This window comes from Hyaena hyaena, unplaced genomic scaffold (genome assembly GCF_003009895.1).
Source record: "Hyaena hyaena isolate Hyena2069 unplaced genomic scaffold, ASM300989v1 scaffold_1791, whole genome shotgun sequence".
Taxonomy (NCBI): domain Eukaryota; kingdom Metazoa; phylum Chordata; class Mammalia; order Carnivora; family Hyaenidae; genus Hyaena; species Hyaena hyaena.
The window spans coordinates 14109-36673 of record NW_024082426.1 but is presented as its reverse complement, the minus strand read 5'-3'; the positions used below and the strand labels follow the sequence as shown (position 1 = coordinate 36673).

At 44.2% G+C, this 22565-nt stretch overlaps 1 protein-coding gene and 1 long non-coding RNA gene across 3 annotated transcripts in view; one reads left to right on the top strand and one right to left on the bottom strand.

Annotated features, from left to right (window-relative positions):
* The first annotated feature begins 4549 nt into the window (after positions 1–4549).
* Positions 4550–22565, top strand: part of DRD3 (dopamine receptor D3) — a 31095-nt gene continuing 13079 nt past the window's right edge. For both annotated transcript variants that reach the window (XM_039224842.1, XM_039224841.1), the window contains exons 1-2: positions 4550–4835; positions 16279–16391. In XM_039224842.1, coding sequence (XP_039080773.1) covers positions 4566–4835; positions 16279–16391 — 383 coding nt within the window. In that variant the 5' untranslated portion in view covers positions 4550–4565. The remainder of the gene's footprint in view (positions 4836–16278; positions 16392–22565) is intronic.
* Positions 5249–21899, bottom strand: LOC120226666. Its single transcript, XR_005527077.1, has 4 exons — positions 21685–21899; positions 20480–20550; positions 12569–12705; positions 5249–5389 (listed from the first exon to the last, which is right to left on the bottom strand). It is a non-coding gene; the product is annotated as an uncharacterized LOC120226666 (long non-coding RNA).

The window sequence follows — 22565 nt, the reverse complement described above, 5'->3', positions numbered from 1 at the left end:
TCCCATCCATTCTTAACTACTAACACTCTTTATCGAGGTCACCAGTAATCTCCTAATCTCCAGGTCCATTAGCCACTCCACAATGGTAGTTTACTTGACTTCTTTACTTATTTCCACCTCTCCTTTAACAATAAAAGCCACAGTACTTCAGGTGCTTGTGCCAAACATTATGCTAGAGTCACGATTCTCAACTGGGAGGACAATTTTGCCACCCAAAGGACATTTGACAATGTCTGGAGGCATTTTTGGTTATCACAATCTGGGTGAAGGGAAGTGCTACTGGTACTAGTGAGTACATGTCCAGGATGCTACTAAAGATCCTAAAATGCACAGGACAACACCCTCCCCTAAACAAAGAATTATCCACCTCAGGTTGTCAGTAGTGCCAAGACTTTACATATATAATTTTATTGATCTTCACAGTAACTCCATGGTGTGGGTATGATATCCTCATTTTGCTGATGAGGAAACCAGACTATAAATATGAATTACTTACAGTGATTATTAAGTTAACACATTCTCCAGGCTCTCCTGAAACCAGTTTGCTATCTGGTAATATATTTATCAGAGAGAGAAGGAAATGAAGAAGCCCAGCCCATCTATGTGTTATATAAGCAATGCTGGTAAAGAAGAAGGAGAAGGAGAAGCAGCAGCAGTAAGAAGAGGAGGAAGAGGAAGAGAAGGGGAGGAGGAAGGGAGGGAGGGAGGAAGGAAGGAAGGAAGGAAGGAAGGAAGATAGATAGATAGATAGATAGATAGATAGATAGATAGATAGATAGATCAATCGATCTAAGGAGGGAGAAAGTTGATACAATTAGCTGAGAGGCAGGGAGTAATCCAGCATCTCACTCATATTCTGTTTCTATCCCTCACACCTACAACTCACCAGGAACTGCTTGGACAACCAAGGCTCACACCCACCTTCTACTCTAAAGAATCTAAAGCCAGATATGGTACAATGCAAAAATAATAATAAATCAGAAATCCATGCAGCTGTGATTCCAACATCGGGCTCAGAATTGATTTTCAGAGTTGAGGGTTTCCTTTTCATTGACACTCAGCTGTACTTCTTTTAGTAGCTACCAAACCTCAGCAGAGTAAGAAGTCCAAGATCATAACAAATATCTCAAGGTTTTGTGGTTTCATCTTATCTATCAGGCAAGATGAGGCTAAGACATCATGAGTCAGCTACAGACCCCATGAAAGACTGATTTCTGGCCACTACTTTCCAAAGTGGTCCAGTAACAGAAGGAATGGTGTTCTGTGTCCAAACCAGCCTCAAAGGTGAAAATATCCTTGAACAATCAAAGAGCACTGTATTTATCAAAAAGCTCTTGGCAGCAGCATTAATATCTACAGGGTAGCAGCTGCCCTTTCCAAATAATGAGAAAATTATAATTCTTATCAAAAACTATTATATTTTAAATATATTGAGTACAAATAGCGTGCCAAGAACAATTTTTTAAAAAACAATTCTCTGGATTCATTATAAGTTGGCCCCTTACAATCATTTGTTCATTTTAATACTTTCACATTCCAGGAAGAAACACTTCAAAATGAGGCATAAAATGACAGACATGATTAGGCCAATCCCCTGATCGAAGGAGAGCTCCAGATACAGGATTGACAGCAAGTCCTGGCCACCAAGCCAGCCTCTATCTCTGCCAGGGCCTGGAGCAAATGTTTCTGTATATTCCATGTCTAAGCATTTTAGTTATAACCAACAAACCAGTGAATAAAATGTTTAATCCTCCTGCCTTGACAAATATACCTTCATAACCATCTGGAAGGCTAAGGTTGAATTTAGGATTCCTGGGCCCTTAAAAGTTCAATGCAAAATGTGAGAGGTTATTAGAAGCTGCCTACCATCCCAACTCCTGCCCCAGGAACACCATCCTCTTTTCTTCCTACCTCAGGCTACATCCAAGCTACTCATCTGAGCCCCCACAAAGAGCTACTGCTTGAGCCCAGGGGCCCCGAATATACATGACACAGTCTACCCTCAGGGTGACAGATCTAGAATAGGGCCTGTGCCTTGGAAACAGGGTCCATGCATTTGGAGGCAGAGAATTCTGTGACTTTGGTGCCCAGAATGTAGTCTAGAATGGCAGTGTGGACTCTTGGTGGACCTGCTCCTTGGCACTGTTGGGGGGCAGGGGGAGGCATGACCTCATCCTATGGAGAGGATATGACAGAGAGGTCCAGAATGGGACCCTTTAAAGTAAAGATTGCAAGGCAGGAGTTCCCCTTCCAACATACAAGGCTTTAATGCACTGCTACCATTGTCACACAGGCATTTCCATATTTTTCTACAGGAGATGGTGATTTTTGTCTCCTTCCCTTCCCACTCCCATCTCTATCCCAGACATGCATAAACCTGATTCGAAGAGCCCAGAGTCTCTTCTTCAGGGCTGCCCCCAACAGGCTGGTGTCATGGGGACAGCTAATGAGCTCTGAGCCTTTCCCACCCTAAGTCCAAAGTCCCCACGGTTTGAGGATTAGTTCATCCCAGTGGGATCACAACACAATTGTTATAGCTTTCAGATGCCAAAGGAGAGTGTTGGAAGAATCAAAAGGCCTGCGTGCTAGTTCTGCCACTAATAAGCTTTACAACCTAAGACGTGTTACTCATCTCTCTGGGTCTCATTTTCCCTGTTTGAAAAGTGAGGGCTTTGGACTCTGTCAGATGTTGAAAACTGATGCTCATGGGTCATTGGCCCATGGATGTGGGATTCTGTGGGTGAAGGGAGGAGGGACTTCATGGGGCTTAAATACTTTTTTAATTGGTAACCAATCTTTTATAATTAGGAGGTTTCAAATAAAATTTCACACATGGATTTTCCCTCAATATAAAAACTACAATACTGACTCTGTACCCCATTACTTTTGAGTTTTTCTCCCACCATGCCCTGTGTAAGATACAAGAGAGAGAATGGGAAACTAAAGGAAGAGACAGAGGGAGGGGGGGAAAAAGCAAACAGGGGCAACAGAGGAGGAGAGAGAGGAAACAAGGAAAGGGGGATGGGAAGCTAGGACAGATAGACCAGTAAGAGAAAAAGAGCTCATACTTATATAGCTTGCTAGGTATCACGGCTTTCAATGTCTTACATACTTAATAGCTCACTTACTAGTCACAAAAACTCTATGGGATTTCCTCCACTTTACAGAGGAGGAAAATGAAGCTCAGAGACGTACAGTAACATGCCCAGGGCCCAGGAAGTGGCAGAGCTGGGATTCTAATCCGGCCACAGTTCTTCGCCTCACTCAGAGTCCAAGCATAGCTCTTTCAATGGCTCTTCACAACCTCTCAACCTCATCCCCTTCTGCTCTGTACCTGCTTCGCTTGGCTCCAGACACTTCTGCCTCACTCAGAATTTCCACACATCAGTCCATCCTGCCTTTGTACCTGCTATCACTTCTGCTTGAACCACTCTTTTTGCAGGTACCTGCATGGCTGACTTCCTCATGTCCTCCAGGTCTTGACTCACTTGTCACCTTCTCCATGAGGGCTTCCTGATTACTTTGATTAAAAATTGCCCTCAGACACACTCCTACACTGTTGGTGGGAATGTAAACTGGTACAGCCCCTCTGGAAAACAGTGTGGAGGTTCCTCAGGAAACTAACAATAGAACTCCCCTATGACCCAGCAATAGCACTGCTAGGAATTTACCCAAGGGATACAGAAATGCTGAGGCACAGGAGCACATGTACCCCAATGTTCATAGCAGCACTCTCCACAATAGCTAAAACATGGAAAGAGCCTAAGTGTCCATCAACGGATGAATGGATCAAGAAGATGTGGTTTATCTATACCATGGAATACTACATGGCAATGAGAAACAATGAAATCTGGCCATATGTAGCAACATGGATGGACCTTGAGGGTGTTATGCTGAGCGAAATAAGTCAGGCAGAGAAGGACAAATATCATATGTTTGCACCTATAGGAGGATTAGGAGGAACTTGACGGAGGAACAAGGGGGAGAAGAAGGGGGGAAATGGTGGGGGAAAGGGAGAGAGGCAAACCATGAGAGACTCTTGAATGCTGACAAAAACTGAGGACTGATGGATGTGGGGGGGGGGGGGGATGGGCATGGAGGAGGACACTTGTGGGGATGAGCACTGAGTGTTATGTGGAAACTAATTTGACAATAAACTATTTGTAAAAAAAAAAAAAAAAATTGCCCTCAGAAACCCTACACACACACCACACACACACACACACACACACACACACACAAATCCTCTCCCTCTCCTTACCTCTTTCTCTGATTTACCGTTCTTCAAGATGCATATCACTATCAAACATACTACATCCTTTATCTTATTTCTTACTGTATTTTCCTCCAGAATGGGGACTAGAATGAGGGCAAGAATGTGTACCCCTTTTCTTCATTACTGTATTTCCAGTGCTTAAAACAATACCAGGCATATAGAAAGTGCTCAATAATTATTTGTTAAAGTAATAAATAAAAAAGCTCCAAAGAAACCAACTTTACTGACATTGGTAAATTTCCTGTCTCTTCCCAGGAAACCCATTGAGGTCACTTTCTCTGTCTGGGCTATGGCACCTCTGAGCCAGCTGAGTGGCCACATCAACTCCACCTGTGGGGCAGAGAACTCCACAGGAGCCGGCCGAGCCCGCCCACATGCCTACTACGCCCTCTCCTACTGCGCACTCATCCTGGCCATCGTCTTCGGCAATGGTCTGGTGTGTGTGGCAGTGCTGAGGGAACGGGCTTTGCAGACCACCACCAACTACCTGGTGGTGAGCCTGGCCGTGGCGGACCTGCTGGTGGCCACCTTGGTGATGCCCTGGGTGGTGTACCTGGAGGTAAGTGAGCCCCAAGTGCAGGCTGCCTGTGTGACTGTACTTGTCTTTGTCTTCCCTGAGTTCTGGCCTTCTGGGTTCAAAATGTTCCCTGCCATGATCCAGGGACTGGGAAGTAAGGAGAGCTCCTCTCATTCTCCTTTTCATAAGAGAACTGAAGGCCCAAGAGCAGCCATTATCCAGAATTACTTGCCCACATCAGAACCAAGGAGCTGGGAATGACTGTGTTCTCAGGTCTCCAACAACTAGGTGACTGGACTTGAGTGATGAGACTTGTCCTAAAAATGCATCAGGACAGGGCGCCTAGGTGGCTCAGTCAGTTGAGCATATGACTCCTGACCTCAGGGACATGAGTTCAGTCCCCACATTGCATTCCATGCTGGGCTTGGAGCCTACTTAAAAAAATTAATCAGGTTTATTCTCTGTGCCAATCACATTGCAAAGATGGGGAGGCAGCCTGTGGGTATCTTCATCAGTGTTCCAAAGCATAGAGGGCTGGGGATGTGCAGAAAGGATGTGAGACAGCAATGAGGGTGGAGGGGGACACAGAAGGAATCCTAGAAAAAAACAGAAAAAAACGTTTAATAAATGAGAAAAAAGAGGAAAAAAAACTGTCTGCAAATAGATCAGACTTCTTTTGATGGTTTAGTTACCCTCAGATTCAGCCCTTTCTTCCTGGATACCAGCTCTCCACAGACTCTGCTACCAAATAGACCCAACCTTCACATTTATATTTTTGATGCCTCCATTAATAGTACAGAGCCCTCGCCAGTCAGATAATGCAGCAGACCCTGGAGAATTCTTCTGGAGAGAAACAGTTCTTAAATTGAAAGTGTTTTCATTTGAAAGTGCAAAACAGAGTCAGGAGGTGATCAAGACAAAACATCCATTTGCTAACAAAGGAATAGGGATACCTACACCTGTTCAAGAAACAGATATTCTTACCAGGAAAACATGCAATTACTAAAGAGGTTTTTTTTTTAAATACTTTAATGTACTATTAATAAGTCTCTCCTACACTATCATGTAACATTTTAAAGAGGTATCCAATGAAGGATCAAAATGACGCTATGATTAAGAGAAATTAAAATTCATCAAATTAATATCTCAGTTAATATTAATAGTGAAGGTGACAGTTAATTAAAGATGACATATCACAGGAGAGCAAAAACCTCAAACATAGACTGCCTAGGCTGGTACCCCTATTAAAGAATGACTGGGAACTAAAATTAGACTTATGATCTCCAAGGGGAAACATAAAAAAAAAGAAATCAAGAAAATAGAAAAATAAAGGAAAAGCAGAAAAACATCTAGGCTGACTGGGAAAGGGGTAAGGCTAAGGGAAGATGTAAAGAAAAAAAAAAGCATCAATTTTTCCCAGTTAGGATAATCCTGATGGCAAAAGATCTTACAATTATCTTGACTCTTCTGCGAACCCAAAATGACTGAAGCAACCTTGAAGTCAGAAGCTATGCCTTTGTTCTTTTTTCTCCTGTAGTCCAAACATACTTCCTGGCACATAATATGTGCTAAATAAATATTTGACATATGAATATTAAATTAATCTTTTCTGTAATGTATGCATTAGATGGGCAATTCCTGCTTACAGCATCTGCAGCTATATCTATTATTACAATGAATTGTTTTTTTTTTTTTACATCCAACAATAATGAGACTGAAAAGGAATTAGACATATATGATATTCTTGTTCAAGAGTAAGGTAGACTTTAGGTGCTAAAAACCAGTATGGATTATTTTGTGATTCATAGTAAATAATATGGACACACCACCACCACCATCCTATACCTGAGAGTGTTTCTGTCCATCCCTATACATTACAAGGATTCTTAAGTCTTTCAGAAGACTGAAGGTCAGACAGAAATACAGGATGAGGACCTTCACTATAATGAAGGCTTTAATAGCTTCTGAAAATAAAATTGGTCTGCCCGGTCTTCTGGTGTCTATAACAAAGCCATTCAGGGTCACTCTTGAACTGTCCCTTTGGGTTGTTTTCAACACTCTGGATAGACCAACTGGGAAATCTCTGTAGATACCAGTGTAGGAATTAGACATTGTGATTTTTCCACCCTAGATACCCATGGCATCCTCTGCTAGCCACACTTGCCAAAATTGATGATGTCTCCCTTCTACTGCTAAGTGTAGAAGACTAATTGAGCCCACAGAGAGCCAGCATGAAATCTTGCCAGAAGTTTACTGGATTCTCTGTAGGTTACATCTATGACAGTTTTTTTTTAATGTTTATTTATTCTTGAGAGACAGAGAGCATGAGCAGGGGAAGAGCAGAGAGAGAGGGAAGACAGAGGATCAGAAGCAGGCTCTGCACTGTCAGATGTGGGGCTCAACTTCATGAACAAATCATGAGACCATGACCTGAGCTGAAGTTGGACACTTAACCAATTGAGCCACCCAGGTGCCCTGGGAAATTGTGAGTTTTCCCACATGAGATAGGCTCTGATGGAGCTCCTGGTTCCCTCTCATAAAAACCAATAGGCATTCTGTCCAACAGTTTCTTTGGTGCAGTGTTCAGTAATCAAAAGCATGGGCAAATAAGTCTACAATCATAGAAAGAAAATTTGGTAGACATCTCTCCACTGGGAAGTGGGCTTTGGGACCTCTTTTTTGTCTTACCCACTTGCTTTCAAGCCCTAGTCAATGCGACTTAATATCTCTGTACCAATTTGGCCAACAGTCCACTGAAAGTCTCTCTCAATAAAAGACAGAACATGACATAAAGGAGCAATAATTAACAGACAACAGTTAAGATATTAGAAGGTTCTAATTCAAAAGACCAGGTCTCCCTAACCCACCACAGTATATACTTTTCTTTATCTTAAATGCCTGCTGCTTTCTGTGGACCCTCAGAAGGAGACAGGGAACCTTAATGAGAGAAAAGAGTACGTCGAGTCCTTAAAGGGACTGTAACTATGTAAGTCCATGTGTCCCAGAGAAAAGCCAAGCATTATCCTCACTAATTTGTCTTAATGGTGGTACAGTTTGAGCAGATCTAGTAATTACATGATTATACCTAAGAGCTCCCTTGGAAAGAGGAAAGGATGTAGCATTGACCATAGCACAGAGACTGCTGAGAGCATGAGAGCCCCCAAGAGGATAGTACAGAAATGAGAAGAACACCATGCAGTGGCCAAATTAGCTGCCAAATTCATAGCTTCCTGTGCTTTGACTTGAATACATCCATCTTCTTTAAAGGAAATATTGGCTCATACTAGCCAGATACCCTCCTCCAAAGGAAAATTGCCTAATTATGCCAAACACCAGTAGATATGGCTATAAATATTGGAAAATATGACTAACTGTGGCTTAAACAAATAGGAGTTACTTTTCTCAAGCAACCATAATTCTGAAGGAAGGCAATTGTTTGTGTTGATTCACCTGCCCCATGGTGTCAACAAGGACCAATTTCTTCCAATCTTGGCAAACTGGATTAGTGCCTCATGCTACTCACAGGATGGCTGCCATAACCCTCAGCATCATGGCCATATTCAAAAATAGGATGGGTGGGTGTATGCTAACTAACTTGGATGTAAATTTAAAAGTAGATAGATAGATAGATAGATAGATAGATAGATAGATAGATAGATAGGATGGGTGGGGACAGCAGAAAAAGAAATAAAGAATGGGAAGGGAAGAGAAGGGAAGGGAAGAAGAAAGAATGGAAGAAAGGAAGAGAGAAAGAGAGAAAAGCCCTTTCCCCAGAGTTCCTCAGAGCATCTCCTAAGGGACTTCACTTAAGTTTAATTCGCCAAAATTGGAGCATAAGGAAAGGATACAAGGGAGGACAGAAAAGAAAGTGAAAATGTGGGTTTTACTTAAAAAGAAGATGTAGTTGAGGAATTGCTGTGAGATAGGCAAATAAAATGTCACATAACACTGTGCTTCCGGTGAAATTCACTGGTGTGAAATGTCATTCCAGCGCAAGGTTAGTCTATGGAAAGACTCAGAACTAGGAGTCAGAGGACATGGAATTAAGTGAATCAAGTGGAGGTGACAAGTACACTTCGCCTATGTCATAGGCTTCATGACAGGTTCAACTGTTGTCAACTTAGAAAGCACTTTGATAGCTAAGAAGTATAAGCTATAAATAGCTCAGTTAAAACACTTTTTCAAGAGACTAAAAACAGAACTATCTTTCAACCCAGGAATTGCACTACCAGGTATTTACCCAAAGGATACAAAAATACAGATCTGAAGGGGTATATGAACCCCAATGTTTACAGCAGCATTGTCAACAATAGCCAAACTATGGAGAGAGCCCAAATGTCCATCAACTGATGGATGGATAAGGAAGATGTGGTATATATTTACATGGACTATTACTCAGCCAACAAAAAGAATGAAATCTTGCCATTTACAATGATGTGGATGGAGCTAGAGTGTATTATGCTAAGAAAAATACGTCAATCAGAGAAAGACAAATGCCATATGATTTCACTTATGTGTGGAATTTAAGAAACAAAACAAATGAACATATGGAAAGGAAGCAGGGAAGAGAAGAGGAGGAAACAAACCAAGAGACCATTAATGACAGAGAAAAAACTGCGGGTTGCTAGAGAGAAGGTGGGTGGGGGACAGGCTAGATGAATGATGGGTACTAAGGAGGGCACTTGTTGTGATGAGTACTAGGAGTCGTATGTAAGTGATAAATTACTAAGTTCTACTCCTGAAACCAATATTGTACTGTCTGTTAGCTAAAATTTAAACTTAAAATGGGGGGGAGATACTTTTAGTTGTAAGTAAAAGAAAACTTACTTCCAACTGGCTTAAACAATAAGCAGAATGCATTGGCTCTCACACCAGGAATTTTACAGGTCCTGTAGTAGGGTGGGCTACAGGCACAGTTTGAACAGGGCTCCAGCTCCATTTCCCCACAATCCTCTCAGCTCTCTTCTATGTATTGGCCTTATCCACAGGCACAGGGTAAGCGATAGGCCTCACATGTGTACCCCACACCACTCACACCAAGAGAGGAAATCTGGGTCTTGGAATTCCCAATAGAAGTGTCAAGGTGTACTTTGATTGAACTGGCTTCTGGCACAAGGTTTTCTCTGAACTAATCACTGGATAGAAGAGTCGGTTTAGCATAGATGACGTGTTCTTTCCAGAGAACACATCAAAGACCATCTCAGGAATTTCATGGATTCCCAGTGGAATCCAAGGACTATTGGAATGAAGGTAGAGAACAGCCAGCTAGTACGCACTACACCGTCATTGGGACCATTCTCATCACTAAGGCTCACAGGAGCCTAGGCTTGGGCAGGGGGGCTAGCAGAGGCCAGTCAGTGACCTTCTTCAGTTTTCTTTGTCCTCAGGCCTAGCAGAGAAGTTCAGAATAAAAATCATACAGGTGATCTCAAAGTAGGTTATATTTTAGAGGGCCTTGGCCTGGCTGCCTCTTTAATTCAGTTTGCAACATTTTCTCGAAAACTCTTTTCTGTGCCATAACACATAGTTCTATATCTGATTCCCTCTCAAGTTTTTAATTTCCTGCTTTAGAAGCTGCAGTCTGTGTGAAGCTCCCTCTCTGAGCACAAACATCCCATTTTGTTCCACTCGGTTAAGCACCTTTTGTGATGTTTAATGCACTTATGTCAGTCCAGAAAGACAACATAAGCAGCCGGAGGAACATTTAGAATACTAAACTCAGGATACTTGGGTCCCAGAGTGGACAGGAGAAAAGATGTGAGACTTAAGTAATGTAGACCTAGCAAAAAAGAGCAGGGTGGGGGTTCAGGCAAGGAAACTTACCATGGAGAGTGATCAAGGTCAGACAGTGATGACAGGAAAGAGCAACGTGATTTTCGGAGAGTGGAGCCTCTGGCCCTTGTAATGACGTTGATTATTAGAAATAAAGGAGAGTCTGTATTTTATTTATTTTATTTATATATTCTCTTTTTTATCTCTGCTTGCATTTATTTATTTATTTATTTATTTATTTATTTATTTATTGTAAGAGAGCAAGAGAGAGAGAGAATGCATGTGAGGTGGGGGCAGAAAGAGAGGGGGAAAGAGAATCCCAAGCAGGCTCCACACTGTCATCACAGAGGCCCACGCGGGGCTCCAACTCAGAACTGTGAGATTATGACCTGAGCTGAAGTCGGACACTTAACCAACTGAGCCACCAGGGTGCCCCAAGGAAAGTCAGCATTTAAATGGATTCTCCATGACTCTTACACAAACTTTGAGCAGTTCTGAGCTAAATCTTTATTATAGGGAGGTGCTTATTCAAAATACAGACTGCTGGGTCTACCCCAGATCTACCAAACCAGAATGTCCAGGGGTGACCCCGGACGTCTATAGTAACTGTACCAGCACCCCCTGCCCCAGCCCTACTCCTAGCCTGAGTAATTTGTGCAGGCAGCTGGCCATCTGCTACAATATGACATTTAGGAACCACTAATCTATAAAACTCCCCTTTCACAGATGAGGAAATTGGGATTCAGATCATCGAATTCCCTATCTTGCCCCACAGCAATCCCCCCGCCCCCCAAAAAGATTCCAAATGTGGCAAACAAAAATGGAATGAAGAGGCTAGAGAAGTAATTCCATATTTGCCTCTTGGACATCTCCCCAAACAACCAAAAATCCATCCCTTAGAGTAGGCATTCTTAATCAGGGGAGGCCATCAACTTGGATGTAAATCAAATTACTTCTTTATTTTCACTAATCTGAAATTTAGCATTTTCTTCAATCATGAAGGTAGGCATCAACCCACAGCAGAAAAATCTTTAGTGTCACCAGTAGAAACCACAGATATTTACATTTTCAAATCACATTACAGTTGTTGCAGATACTCTGAAATACCATTTACACTCACCAGTCTTGGAAATTACAGGCATTTTGGACCTGCCACTAGGTCTTGTTATTTAATGCATTATTAAAGAAGCACATATATTAAAATACTTTGGTAAATGTATTTCAGTATAATTGATATTCTTTGTGATCCACTGTATTTTATTGCATGCACCTGAAAATATTCTTCTGGGAAGGGAACCATGAGACCAAAGGGATCCATGGGACACAGAATGCTCAGGAAGCTGTGCCCTAGGGATGACCATTTCTGAAGACAGTGCCTTGCCCCCTACCCCCACTCCCACATCCTGGAGTTTCCCAAACCTCCCAGGCAGTAAGATTCACTGGAGGGACTTATTATTCTGAGTGGGGCCTGAGAATCATTTTGTTTAACAAGAGCCTCAGGTGATTTGGGAAATGCCGCCTTATAATCAGTAAGTTTGGGAAATGCCGCCTTAGGCTATGTCTGTTGGAAATCAATAGCCAATCTCAGTACCTGAAGACAGTGCCTTGCTTACTCCCACCTTCTGTATCGCCAAAGGGAGTTACTTATATTCATTAGCAAGTGAGAGTAACACCACCTGGCTACTGCACAATTCTGGAGAGAGTTATTCATTAGGATTTAAGAGAAAGGTAGAATCATGTCTCTACAGAGCCTTAAATCAATCAGATTTTGGGTATTTTTTTTCCTGCTTCAATTTCGAAACCCGCCTTACCTTTTATGTTCTCCCCATGCTTTATCCTTACGTCACCATGAACACTTTTCACGTTGTAGCCTAGTTATTTCCTGCATGTCTCTCTCATGGGCCCTCAGCTCACCCCCGCACCCATTCATACATGACTCCCCCAAACATATACACAGTAGAGTCTGAGGCCCTGGGGGCAGACACTCGCTTCAGTATGCTCACCTGAGTGAAGTATCAGACATTCAGTAGCTATTGGCTGTGTGGTGGATGGATGCACCAGGGCAGCTCTTCTCTCTCCCAGGATGGTGGAAAGGGATGGACCTGTACACTTCCCAGAAGCTGCGTGCCAAGGTGCCAACCTGTGAGAAGCAAGATAGAGGCATCGTTAATACTCAGGGTTTGAAATGCCAGCTGCTCTTATTAGCTGTGTGTCCTTAGGTAAATCACTCGGCCATTCTCAGTCTCCACTTCTTTACCTATAACCTAGAAATCATAGTTACCTCATTGGGTTGCTATGAAATTTACATGTGAGAGTTACTTAAGCATGGGCTTAGTCCTCCCCAGCTCTATTTATTGCTTTCTAGTATCTATTTGGTGGGGAGGACTCCAGGAAAGAAAAAAAAGTGGGGAAAGAAAAGTATTTCCATTACACATCCCACCAGTTAGAGATTCTTTTTCAGGAGTAAGCTCCAGGGAAGGCGAAGTGATGGTAACTTAGCGGGAGTTACTTCAATCAGCTGATCAGATTTTTTTCCTTTTGACACTTAGCTGAGATCGAGGAGAATGGGCATTTTGATGGCAGAACTGGGGACAGGAAAAGAGGATGGCCAGAACAGGGTGGCACAGGAGAACCCAGGGGAGACCCTGGAGGCTTTGGCCTCCAGGAGCTAAAGAAGCAGGGTACCAGAAATCCTGCCAGGTATGTGCTTTCACTAGACCCCAAGGTCAGCAGCCACCCCGTCTTTTGCACTGTTTTTAAATATTTTTTTTTATTTTTATTTATTTCTAGGAGAGAGAGAGAGACAGCGTGAGCAGGGGAGGGTCAGAGAGAGAGGGAGACACAGACTCCGAAATAGGCTCCAGCCTCCGAGCTGGCAGTCAGCACAGAGCCCGACGCAGGGCTCGAACCCACAAACCGCGAGATCATGACCTAAGTGAAAGTCAGACGCTTAACCGACTAAGCCACCCAGGTGCCCCTGCACTATTTTTAGAACCTTGTGATAGAGGCAATCAGAGAGGGTGACTCATTTCCTAGAAGTGAGGGGATCTAGTCTGTCAGTCTGTCACAGAAGAATCCTCCAACATCTGTCCCTCCTGACTTGACGCTCCCGTGTAACAGGGCATCTCAATGCCCTGTCTGCCTCTGCTAGCTCTGCTACCCCGGGGGAGGTGCTGACCCTTGCCCAGCTTCTGTTCCTTTCTCCACGGTGAGAACAGTAGCCGTCTCTCATAGGATTACAAGCGGCAACAGAGGCCATGTATGTAAAGTGCTTTGCAGAAACAAGAGTTAGTAAGCATTCAAGAAATGTTAGCTATTCATATTAACACAGGTTATGTCAGAGACCACTGACTCTTGCAGAATATACTTGCCTGCTGGGCACTGCTCTAGGAGCCGGGGATCCAGCACAAACAAGTAAAAGTCCCTGCTCCTACAGAATTAAGGAATAGTCATTCAATTTCCTATCGACTAGGTATATTATTTGTCCCCCAAAAGCATTAAGGGCACCTACAGTAAAGAACAAATTCAGTTTTCAGAATCTAAAGCTTCAAAGCTATAGAAATTCCCAGAATGAGTCATGTTGGTCAGTGACCCATGCAGAGTAAGTTCTCAATAAGGGAATTGTATTAACGATGTAAGGATCTCATGATGATCTCTAGTTATTTAAGAATGCCTTGCTCCTCCTCAGTTATCATACAAGTTCTTCAAGGGCAGTGCCTGGAGTATATTTTTAAAACCTCTTAAAACACAAAGCAAATCCTCCTTCTATGAACTGAGGAGCCTCACAACTACTTGCTTCATGAATGAATGAATGAACGAATGAAGGAATAAACACCCAGCAAGCACTGGGATTTGCTATTATTGTAACTATCCTCTCTCACCTACATTTTCACCCCCAACTCACAGACACGGGCATTCACAATTTTGCAAAACAAAAAGTAGGCTTTACCCAATTTAAGCCATAAATTGCATACTAGGCTTATGTTAAAATGAGATTTACTATACAAAATTCAACTTCTGCAAGAAGCTTTTACAGCATACAACCATCCGATGTACTGAGAAAACCATCCTTTATTCTCCTGCCTCCCTTAAATCATTGTGTTATTATGACTACACAGCTCCCTTTTTATGAGTTTCTCATTCTCAGAATTCCTATAAATTCATATTAGGCCTTACTTATATAGAGCCAAATGGCTGAACTAAAGAAAGTAAATCTACAACCTAATGAACAAAAAATAACAACTTCATCACTAGTTTGAACTTTTCATTGTTGCTTTTAAACAAAATATCTTTGGTGAGGGCTTCTCAAAATAGAGTCTGGAAATGACCAAATATAGGGCTAAAATCAGGTGCTGAAAAGAAATAAATCTAAGGGGAAAGAACTGATTAGGGGAGAGAGACCTCCAGAACTTTTCTTTAGTGGAATAAATCAGAAATGAACAGTAAAGTGACTTGGCCACATAACAAGAATCTTGGGTGAGAAAACCTAACCAGAGGAACAACACCATCTTCACACACCCTCATCTGGACAATGCTTGTTTTTCCCTTGAAAAGCTACTATAGAGGCTACTGTACCTATTTTCCACTCCCCTTTCTTTTAAAGAGCCATTGGACCTGCCCAGAAGGGATATAAGAAGCACCCAGGTACAGCCAGGGACACAAAGCTTCACAGATTTCCCCTTGAGAAGCATGGTCCCCACAGGCAGAGGCACAAATGCCTCGGGGCCCAAGAATGGAATTTATGGACACTCTGAAAGTGACAATCTCCGTGACACATGTCTCTGGGTTGATTAGGTTATGTAAAAAGTTTTAAAGTAAAATAGAAATGTGCTAGGATATCAATTCAATTACCTAAGCTCCTGCCACTCTGTAAGCGTGACCAGGAGGAAGTTTCGGAGCTTGAAACACCTGCGTGAGGCCAGGACCATCCTCACTGGCACTGTGAGTGGTAAAGAGGATCTGCACCCCTTTCCGGTGACCTGTACCCATTGTTCCCCCACCTCCTCGTGACTGAAACCAGGGCATCCAAGCCAGGCACAGTGGCACAGACTTACTTCACACAGTTTCTTACAGATATTGTTCTAGAAGCTTTAAAACCAGAAGCCAGACAGAGTTTTCATTTTAGAGGTAAGTTTCATGAAAACCATGTTGCCAGCTTATTTCCTGGGTATATGGTGAGCTCTCCACTGTGGGGAGGGCCTCAGAAAGGCACGGCGCACACATCTGGCTATCACCCAAGCTCTTCTCGCTACCAGCTGGGCATATCACTTAACCACAAGGAGCTTTGGTTGCCTCCTGAGTTTGAACTTGATCAGTAATTCTCAAACCTTGGTGTATTTGGAGTGGGGGAGAGGGCCAGAGGGAGTAATTAGAAATGAAAATTCATGGGCTCCAGATTCAGAGATTCTGATTTAGTAGGCCTAGGGAAGGGTTCAGAAATCTGTATCTTTAAGGAGCGCCCCACTGTGGACAACACTTTCAGAAACACTGGACTTATTCCAGCACTGATGTTCTAATATTCTTTGAATCTGTCCTTTCTTGGGTGACCAACCGTCTTTAGCAGCCTGGAACTCCTCAGCATCTGACTCCCTTTGGCAACAATGGTACCAACCACAGGGAGGGCATGTCAGCACACACAGGCTAGCCTAGGAAAGGCAATAGAGTTGACTAGGTTGTCGGGGGAAACACTAACATCCTTGTCTCTGCTGCTCAGGTGACAGGTGGAGTCTGGACCTTCAGCCGAGTTTGCTGTGATGTTTTCGTCACCCTGGATGTCATGATGTGTACAGCCAGCATCCTGAACCTCTGCGCCATCAGCATCGACAGGTAGGGTTGGGATTCCCCTTCCACCAGGTCTAGGCTGCCAGGTGGTGTGGGAAACCAGCCTGGGGAAGCTGCTTCTGCTGAATTTGAGGCCCCAGCTTTGCACTTTAGGACACTGGGGTCACTGTCAAGTAGAACTTACCACTCAGGACATCTTCTCTCTCATTTTCTTTTACACTACAGTTTGCAGTAGAGAAGAAACCCCTGTGGTAGGAGAAAAATAATTATCCTATAAGCTTTCCTAGCCTCTCCTTCCTCCTAGACCCCTAAAGAGGATTCTGGTTTTGACTTCCCATCATCCTTTGGGTTCTTTGTGATTCCTAATTGGTATAAAAGGGGGAGCAGGACAGACAAGTGAGCTGACAAGATTTGGGAGAATTCCTGTTATTATGTTGTTTGTTTTTGGTAAAGTGCAGAAGAGGGAGGGAAAAGAGGAAGAGAGAGGGGAGAGAGAAAAGCTTGGGAGTATTTGCAAGGAGACAGAGAGGAGAAAAGTAGATGGGGAGAAAGGTAATTTTAGGAAGTATGGCTGTGATCTATTCATTTCCTTCATGACTTTTAAGGAAAACAAGGAAACTGACATTTTTTAGAATTGCTTTCTGGTTGGTGGAGTGGATTTATGTGATTGTGACTCACCTCTGTGCAGGTCCCACCTGAGCAGACATACTTTCCCACCCAAAGAGTGCCCTGCCCTGGCCTTGGGAGCTTCCATTCCTCACGTCTCTCCTTTTGTTTCCTCTCCTCTTTCCCCTTTCCCCTGCCTGGGCCTTAGACTTGCCCATGGCTCTCACGGATGTCTCCAGGCCCACAGAGAGCCCTGGGGAAAGGAGACTGCTCTCCAGACCACAGCCTCTGTTGCCACTCAAGCCTCCAACCTTCTCTAAGTCCCCTCCCACGTGCCTCCCCTTCCACCCCTTCTCTCTCCTATACTCTTTCTCCCAGCAATACCATCCACTCACTCCACAGCTTGAACATGGGAGCCCAAACAAATGCTGCCAATCATTGAGAATCTACCATACAGGGCTAAGGCTTTGCAATGCACTAACTCACTTCATCTTCACAACTCAGCTGCTATTATTGTCTTCATTTCCAGCTTCTGAAGGGAATTAAGGAATTTGCCTAAAGTCACACCCCTGACACAGAGCAGTGCCAGCATTTGAATTCATGTCTGACTCCATGTTCATAATCTTAGTCTGTGTGCTAAGCCTCTTCAAATCTCCAGCTATACTCCAATACCTCCTCTGAGTTTCAAACCACATTACCACCTAGATATCTCATTGGTTCCTACAAGGCAATACCATCAAAGCACCAAACCATCTTAACTTGATCATCCCTTATTGGCAACATCATTGCCTTACAATCTCAGTTTTGTTCAATTCCTCTCTCTTCCTCATCTCCCACAGCTAAGCAGTAAAGGCTTAGAGACTCCATTTTTGCCATTTTTCTCCCAAATTTGCCCCTATCTTTCCTTCCTATTCCATCTGCTTATTTTAGGTTCCCACGACCTCTCCCCCAGACCTTTGCCACAGCCTCCTAACTAGTCCTGCACACCACTCTCAGAATTGCTCCCCCCAGAAGTAAAGTCCAAATGTCCATTACCCTACTCAATACCCTTCAGCATCTCCTTGGCCTGTGGAATAAATGTTAAAACTACTTTCACAGCCTAGGATTCAAAGTTGTCTATAATACGGCCTCCATCTTCCTTTTCAATTTCATCACTTTCTGGGTTGCCCTGCCTACATTCCTCTCTTGCTTCAAGGTCTACCACACTTGTGAATCTCTACCAGCTTGATTCAGTTACCTCTGAACTCTCACAGTGCTTTTTCTGGAACTATCTCAAGGCATCTACAGCCTGCCTTTTGCTAGATGTTGTAAAGCAGGTTCTTCTCACTTCCCTGTGATTGATATTTGCATGACCCAGGGTTGTGCCCTCTCTATCAACAGCCTAAACTCCCTTTCATGTGCTGAAATGGGAATCTTGAACACTGACCAAAAGAATGGACATGAATACCCCTCCCTATAGTGATACTGCAGACCAGTCAACTAGAAAGTCTTTCGACTCTATCACTTGTCTATCCATCTGAGAAGAGAAATTAAAGGACATATCCGTATGGCTGGGACTCACACCATTAAAGAATGTGTTTCAAAATCAAGGAAGATAGCTGCATAATTCTATGAATACACCCCCAAACATTGAATGATACACCCTGAATGAATTATGTGGCATGTGAATTATATCTTGATAAAGCTGTTTTAAAATGAAGGGATAGTTAGGATTTCAATAATATTTTTAGGTCTCTGAGAACAGAACTCTTCTAAGTCTTTTGTGTGAATTCTGGCCATTTAGTACCATAATATACAATTTACATAAGTAGCAGGCTGCATCTGGTTTGCTGTATCATCACCTCCACTTCCCAAACTCTTATACGAGTCCTAGTTCCTTATCATCTGTAGGTCTCTCTGCTGTGCCTATTACAGACCTTAAACAAAGAATATTAAACCGGTCTTTGTCTGAAGGTAGCCAAGGTTTATAGCACAAATGTGCACCTTCAGAAAGAACATGAGAGTGTGTGTGAAGAGCAGAGGAGGGAGCTTCTTAGGAGAGGCTCTGGGGCAGCCCCCTCCTTGCCTCTCGGCTCCCAGCCCTACTCTCCATCCTCTCAAGAGTGTGCCTACACACTCCATCCACATACATTCATGTACATGGGGCTGGCAGGTGAGGCTGTGCAGGCTGTGCCCTGCACAAGCCTTTGGGAACTGAATTCAAGCAGTGTTTTTTTGCAAACCTTGAGTCGGCCGGGGGGGGGGGGGGGGGGGGGGGGGGGGGGGGGGGGGGGGGGGGGGGGGCTTTTCCTAGCCTGCACAAGAGCACCATTTCACTCACAGCAGCCATGCTTCACAGACACTTCTACCTTTCACCACTCACACAACCGACAAGGATAAACCTTGAATTGGCTCTGTCCCATAGGGATCAACTCCCAGAATGTGTTGCCCTCACTACCTGAAATCTGAGGAACAAGCCATGCCTTAGACTCCAACGGAGAAGGATGCTTTTTTCTTGGCTGGTACATCTACATGAACCAATCCTCACCAAACCTCAAGATGGAGGCTCCTGTCTATTCCAGGAATGAACACGGGCCTTAGAAAAGCTGTCTCCATCATCCTTCGTGGCAGTGTGCAGTACACAGCATTAAATTCTGTTCATGTGATGCCAAATCACTGGTCAATTCATTAAAAATGCAGTCATTCATGCAGACCTTTGGTCTTCACACAATGCTAGTCACCAGTCTGACAAACTTGACCAAATGGATTCAGCATTTTTTGGCCATGAAGCCCTGCTATGTAATAACAGGGTAGTAAGAGATAGGAAAGAAAAGGAAATGATAAAAGGGGGTTTTGAAAGCAAGTAATACTATTGTCATTAGATTCTCAGGCATAGCCCTGGATGCTTGGATTAATGCTGCCTTTTCTTTTTTAAAAAGCACAAACCCCTACTCCCCCCACCCCTTGGCGCCTTGCCTCCCCAGGGGGCCAGCCCCCTCCCACAGCATACTGGGTCAGAACTGACTCAGGGAGAGGGCTGAGAAAGTGTCAGAGGAGGAGGACACATTCTGAGTGGTGAGAATTAGAGTCCTCCGCTAGGGGCCCAGGAATAATGCAACCAAATTCATTCACCAGGGAGTTCTTTAAGTGGCTCTCAAATGGCACCCATCACACAGGCAAGCCTCCGCGTCTTTGCAGCAAGCACAATAGGTACCAGATGAGTCACAGCCACCTTGGATTTTTAGTTTGCATCTAAATAAGCACTTTATATTTGCAAAGGGCTTTCCAGTCATTTGCAAAAAGCTTTCTCCTTCAACAATTTCATGAGGGGAGTCCACAGAACTAAAGATTTATTGAGCCCCCTGTCTGACCAAATAAAAGGTGGTGAAAAACAGCCCTCACCAAGCTCTGGGGCTCATTAAACCCAGGCAGGGAGTTAGACTCAGGCCCTCCCACCCAGACCAGTCTCTTTCGCCTCCCTCCACCCCCCTCCTGCTGAAAGCTTCCAGAGGAGGCACCTTCATCAGTGCCCACACACACACACCTACCGTCCTGGGACAGGACTTCAGGTGGAGGTCACATTCTGCCAGGATCCTGGGAGCTTCAGTAGAGTGATGAGCTTATAAAGTCCAGTCACAGAAGTGGAAATCAGAAGGGGCATCGTAGTTTAACTCATTTGTGCAGAAATGTTACATGCTCACAGGGGCTCCCACAGCCTCTTTGGTCTGGGACTAGACACAGGGTCTCTTCACTCCCCCACCAGTACTCTACTATAACGAGTGGCCCCTTCACTGGTGGAAGTAGAGATGGGACACCAAGAGCAAGGCCTCTGGCCATGCCTACAGCCTACCCCTATGGGTGCTATTTCCTTGGAGTAAAAGAGGCATATTTCCTATGTCTTCAGTGCCCTGGCTCCTCCATGCTACTCTCAAATAGCTACTATTTATGCAGCATGTACCATGTGCCAAGCTAAGAGTTTTTCCTTGTTGCTAACCGTCACCCCAGCGAGAGAGGTATATTATCCCCATTTTACAAGTGAAGAGTCTGAGGCTAGACTGTGTAGTCTGCCCACACCACACTGCTGGTAGGTGCAAGAGTAAGGATCCAGTCACCCTCTTTCTTCTGTAGCACACTGCCCTGCACAGAGGCGTCTAGCCACACCCTGGGCCACTTAATTCTGGAGCTCCACTGCCTTGCTACAAACCCTGGCCCTACCACCATAGTAGTGTGACCACCGGCAAGTCAGTTAACCCTCTTTGGACCTCTGTTCCCTTATCTGTTTAGTGGAGATCATAGTAACAGAGTTATTACAAGAATCAAACAAGTTAATATTTGCAAAGCACTTCAAACAGTTGACTGGCACATAGAAAGTGTTACATATACTTGTTTGTTTGATAAATAAATAAATTTAATATTCCCTTTAATGTTCCCAGGAACAAGGGGGCAGATACCACTAACTTGTCGATATGAATAATCACAGATCCCTTGGACTAGCACAATACTATGCCAATAATAATAATGGGTTTTTAAATGTTTAAATAGGTACCAGGCATTGTGCTAAAAAGAATTCACAGAGATCATCTTATTTAGTGTTCATAACAGCCCTATCGGGCTGAATCATTATCCCCAATGTACAGATAAGGTAACCGAGTCTCAGAGAAGCCAAATTCTGGCCCATGGCCACACACAGTTAAGTGGAAGAACTGGGATTCAGACGCTAATCACTGTTTACAACCGCCACGGATTTAACCACCTTGCACACTGCCAGTGTTCCGGCCACGCCAAAAAGAGCTCAGTGTGCTAAGAACTCAAACAAGAGGAGGCGAGGGAGCGAGGTGGCACGCAGAGTCGCCCTGGAACAGCTCGGTGTGTGCAGCAGCCGGACTCAGAGACGGCCCAGGCCCGCCTCCGGCTAGCGTCTAAGTCCAGCCTGCCCTCGCTGTCGGCGGCCACCTGCGACCGATTCGGGAGGAGGCCAATGGTCGAGCAGCCTTCCGGGATGGGAATTCTGGGCCATCGCGTGCCTCCAAGAAACCGCAGAGCCGAATTTCCCCGCCCCCCTCCTCCCTCCCCACAGGGCCCGGAAGGCCACCAGGTGAGCGGTGAACTTCTCACCCTGCCGCGCTGGCAGTTCTCGCTGCATTATGGTGCCCTCCGATGGCTAGTGAGGGAACAGCACCTATGTCTTGGTCACCCGCAATAGGCTTCCTGGCGGAAAACCCTGCAGGCGAACTTGGGGGCCTCGTTTACTCCAAAAGTTTAATCGTGTTTAAAAAATAATACAAAAAAAAGTAACATAACAGTGGTAAAGGTAGTTTTGTCTCTCACTTCTTAACCGTTAACAAGAATTTTTGACGGAAATTTTCCTTAATGCAGACTTTCTCAAACTTGTAGAATTCTAAGACACCCTTGCTTGTTCAAAATGCACATTTAGGTCACCTGGGTGACCCAGTCGCTTACGCCTTGGACTCTTGATGGTAGCTCAGGTCTTGATCTAAGGGTCGTGAGTTCAAGCCCCGGATGTGCCCCATGATAGGTGTGAAGGGGTACGTGACTACAAGGCTCAGATATGCCATTCCTCAACCACCGCTGGCAAAGAAGCTTTCCAGATGCCCAGTCTTCTGCTTTATAGCT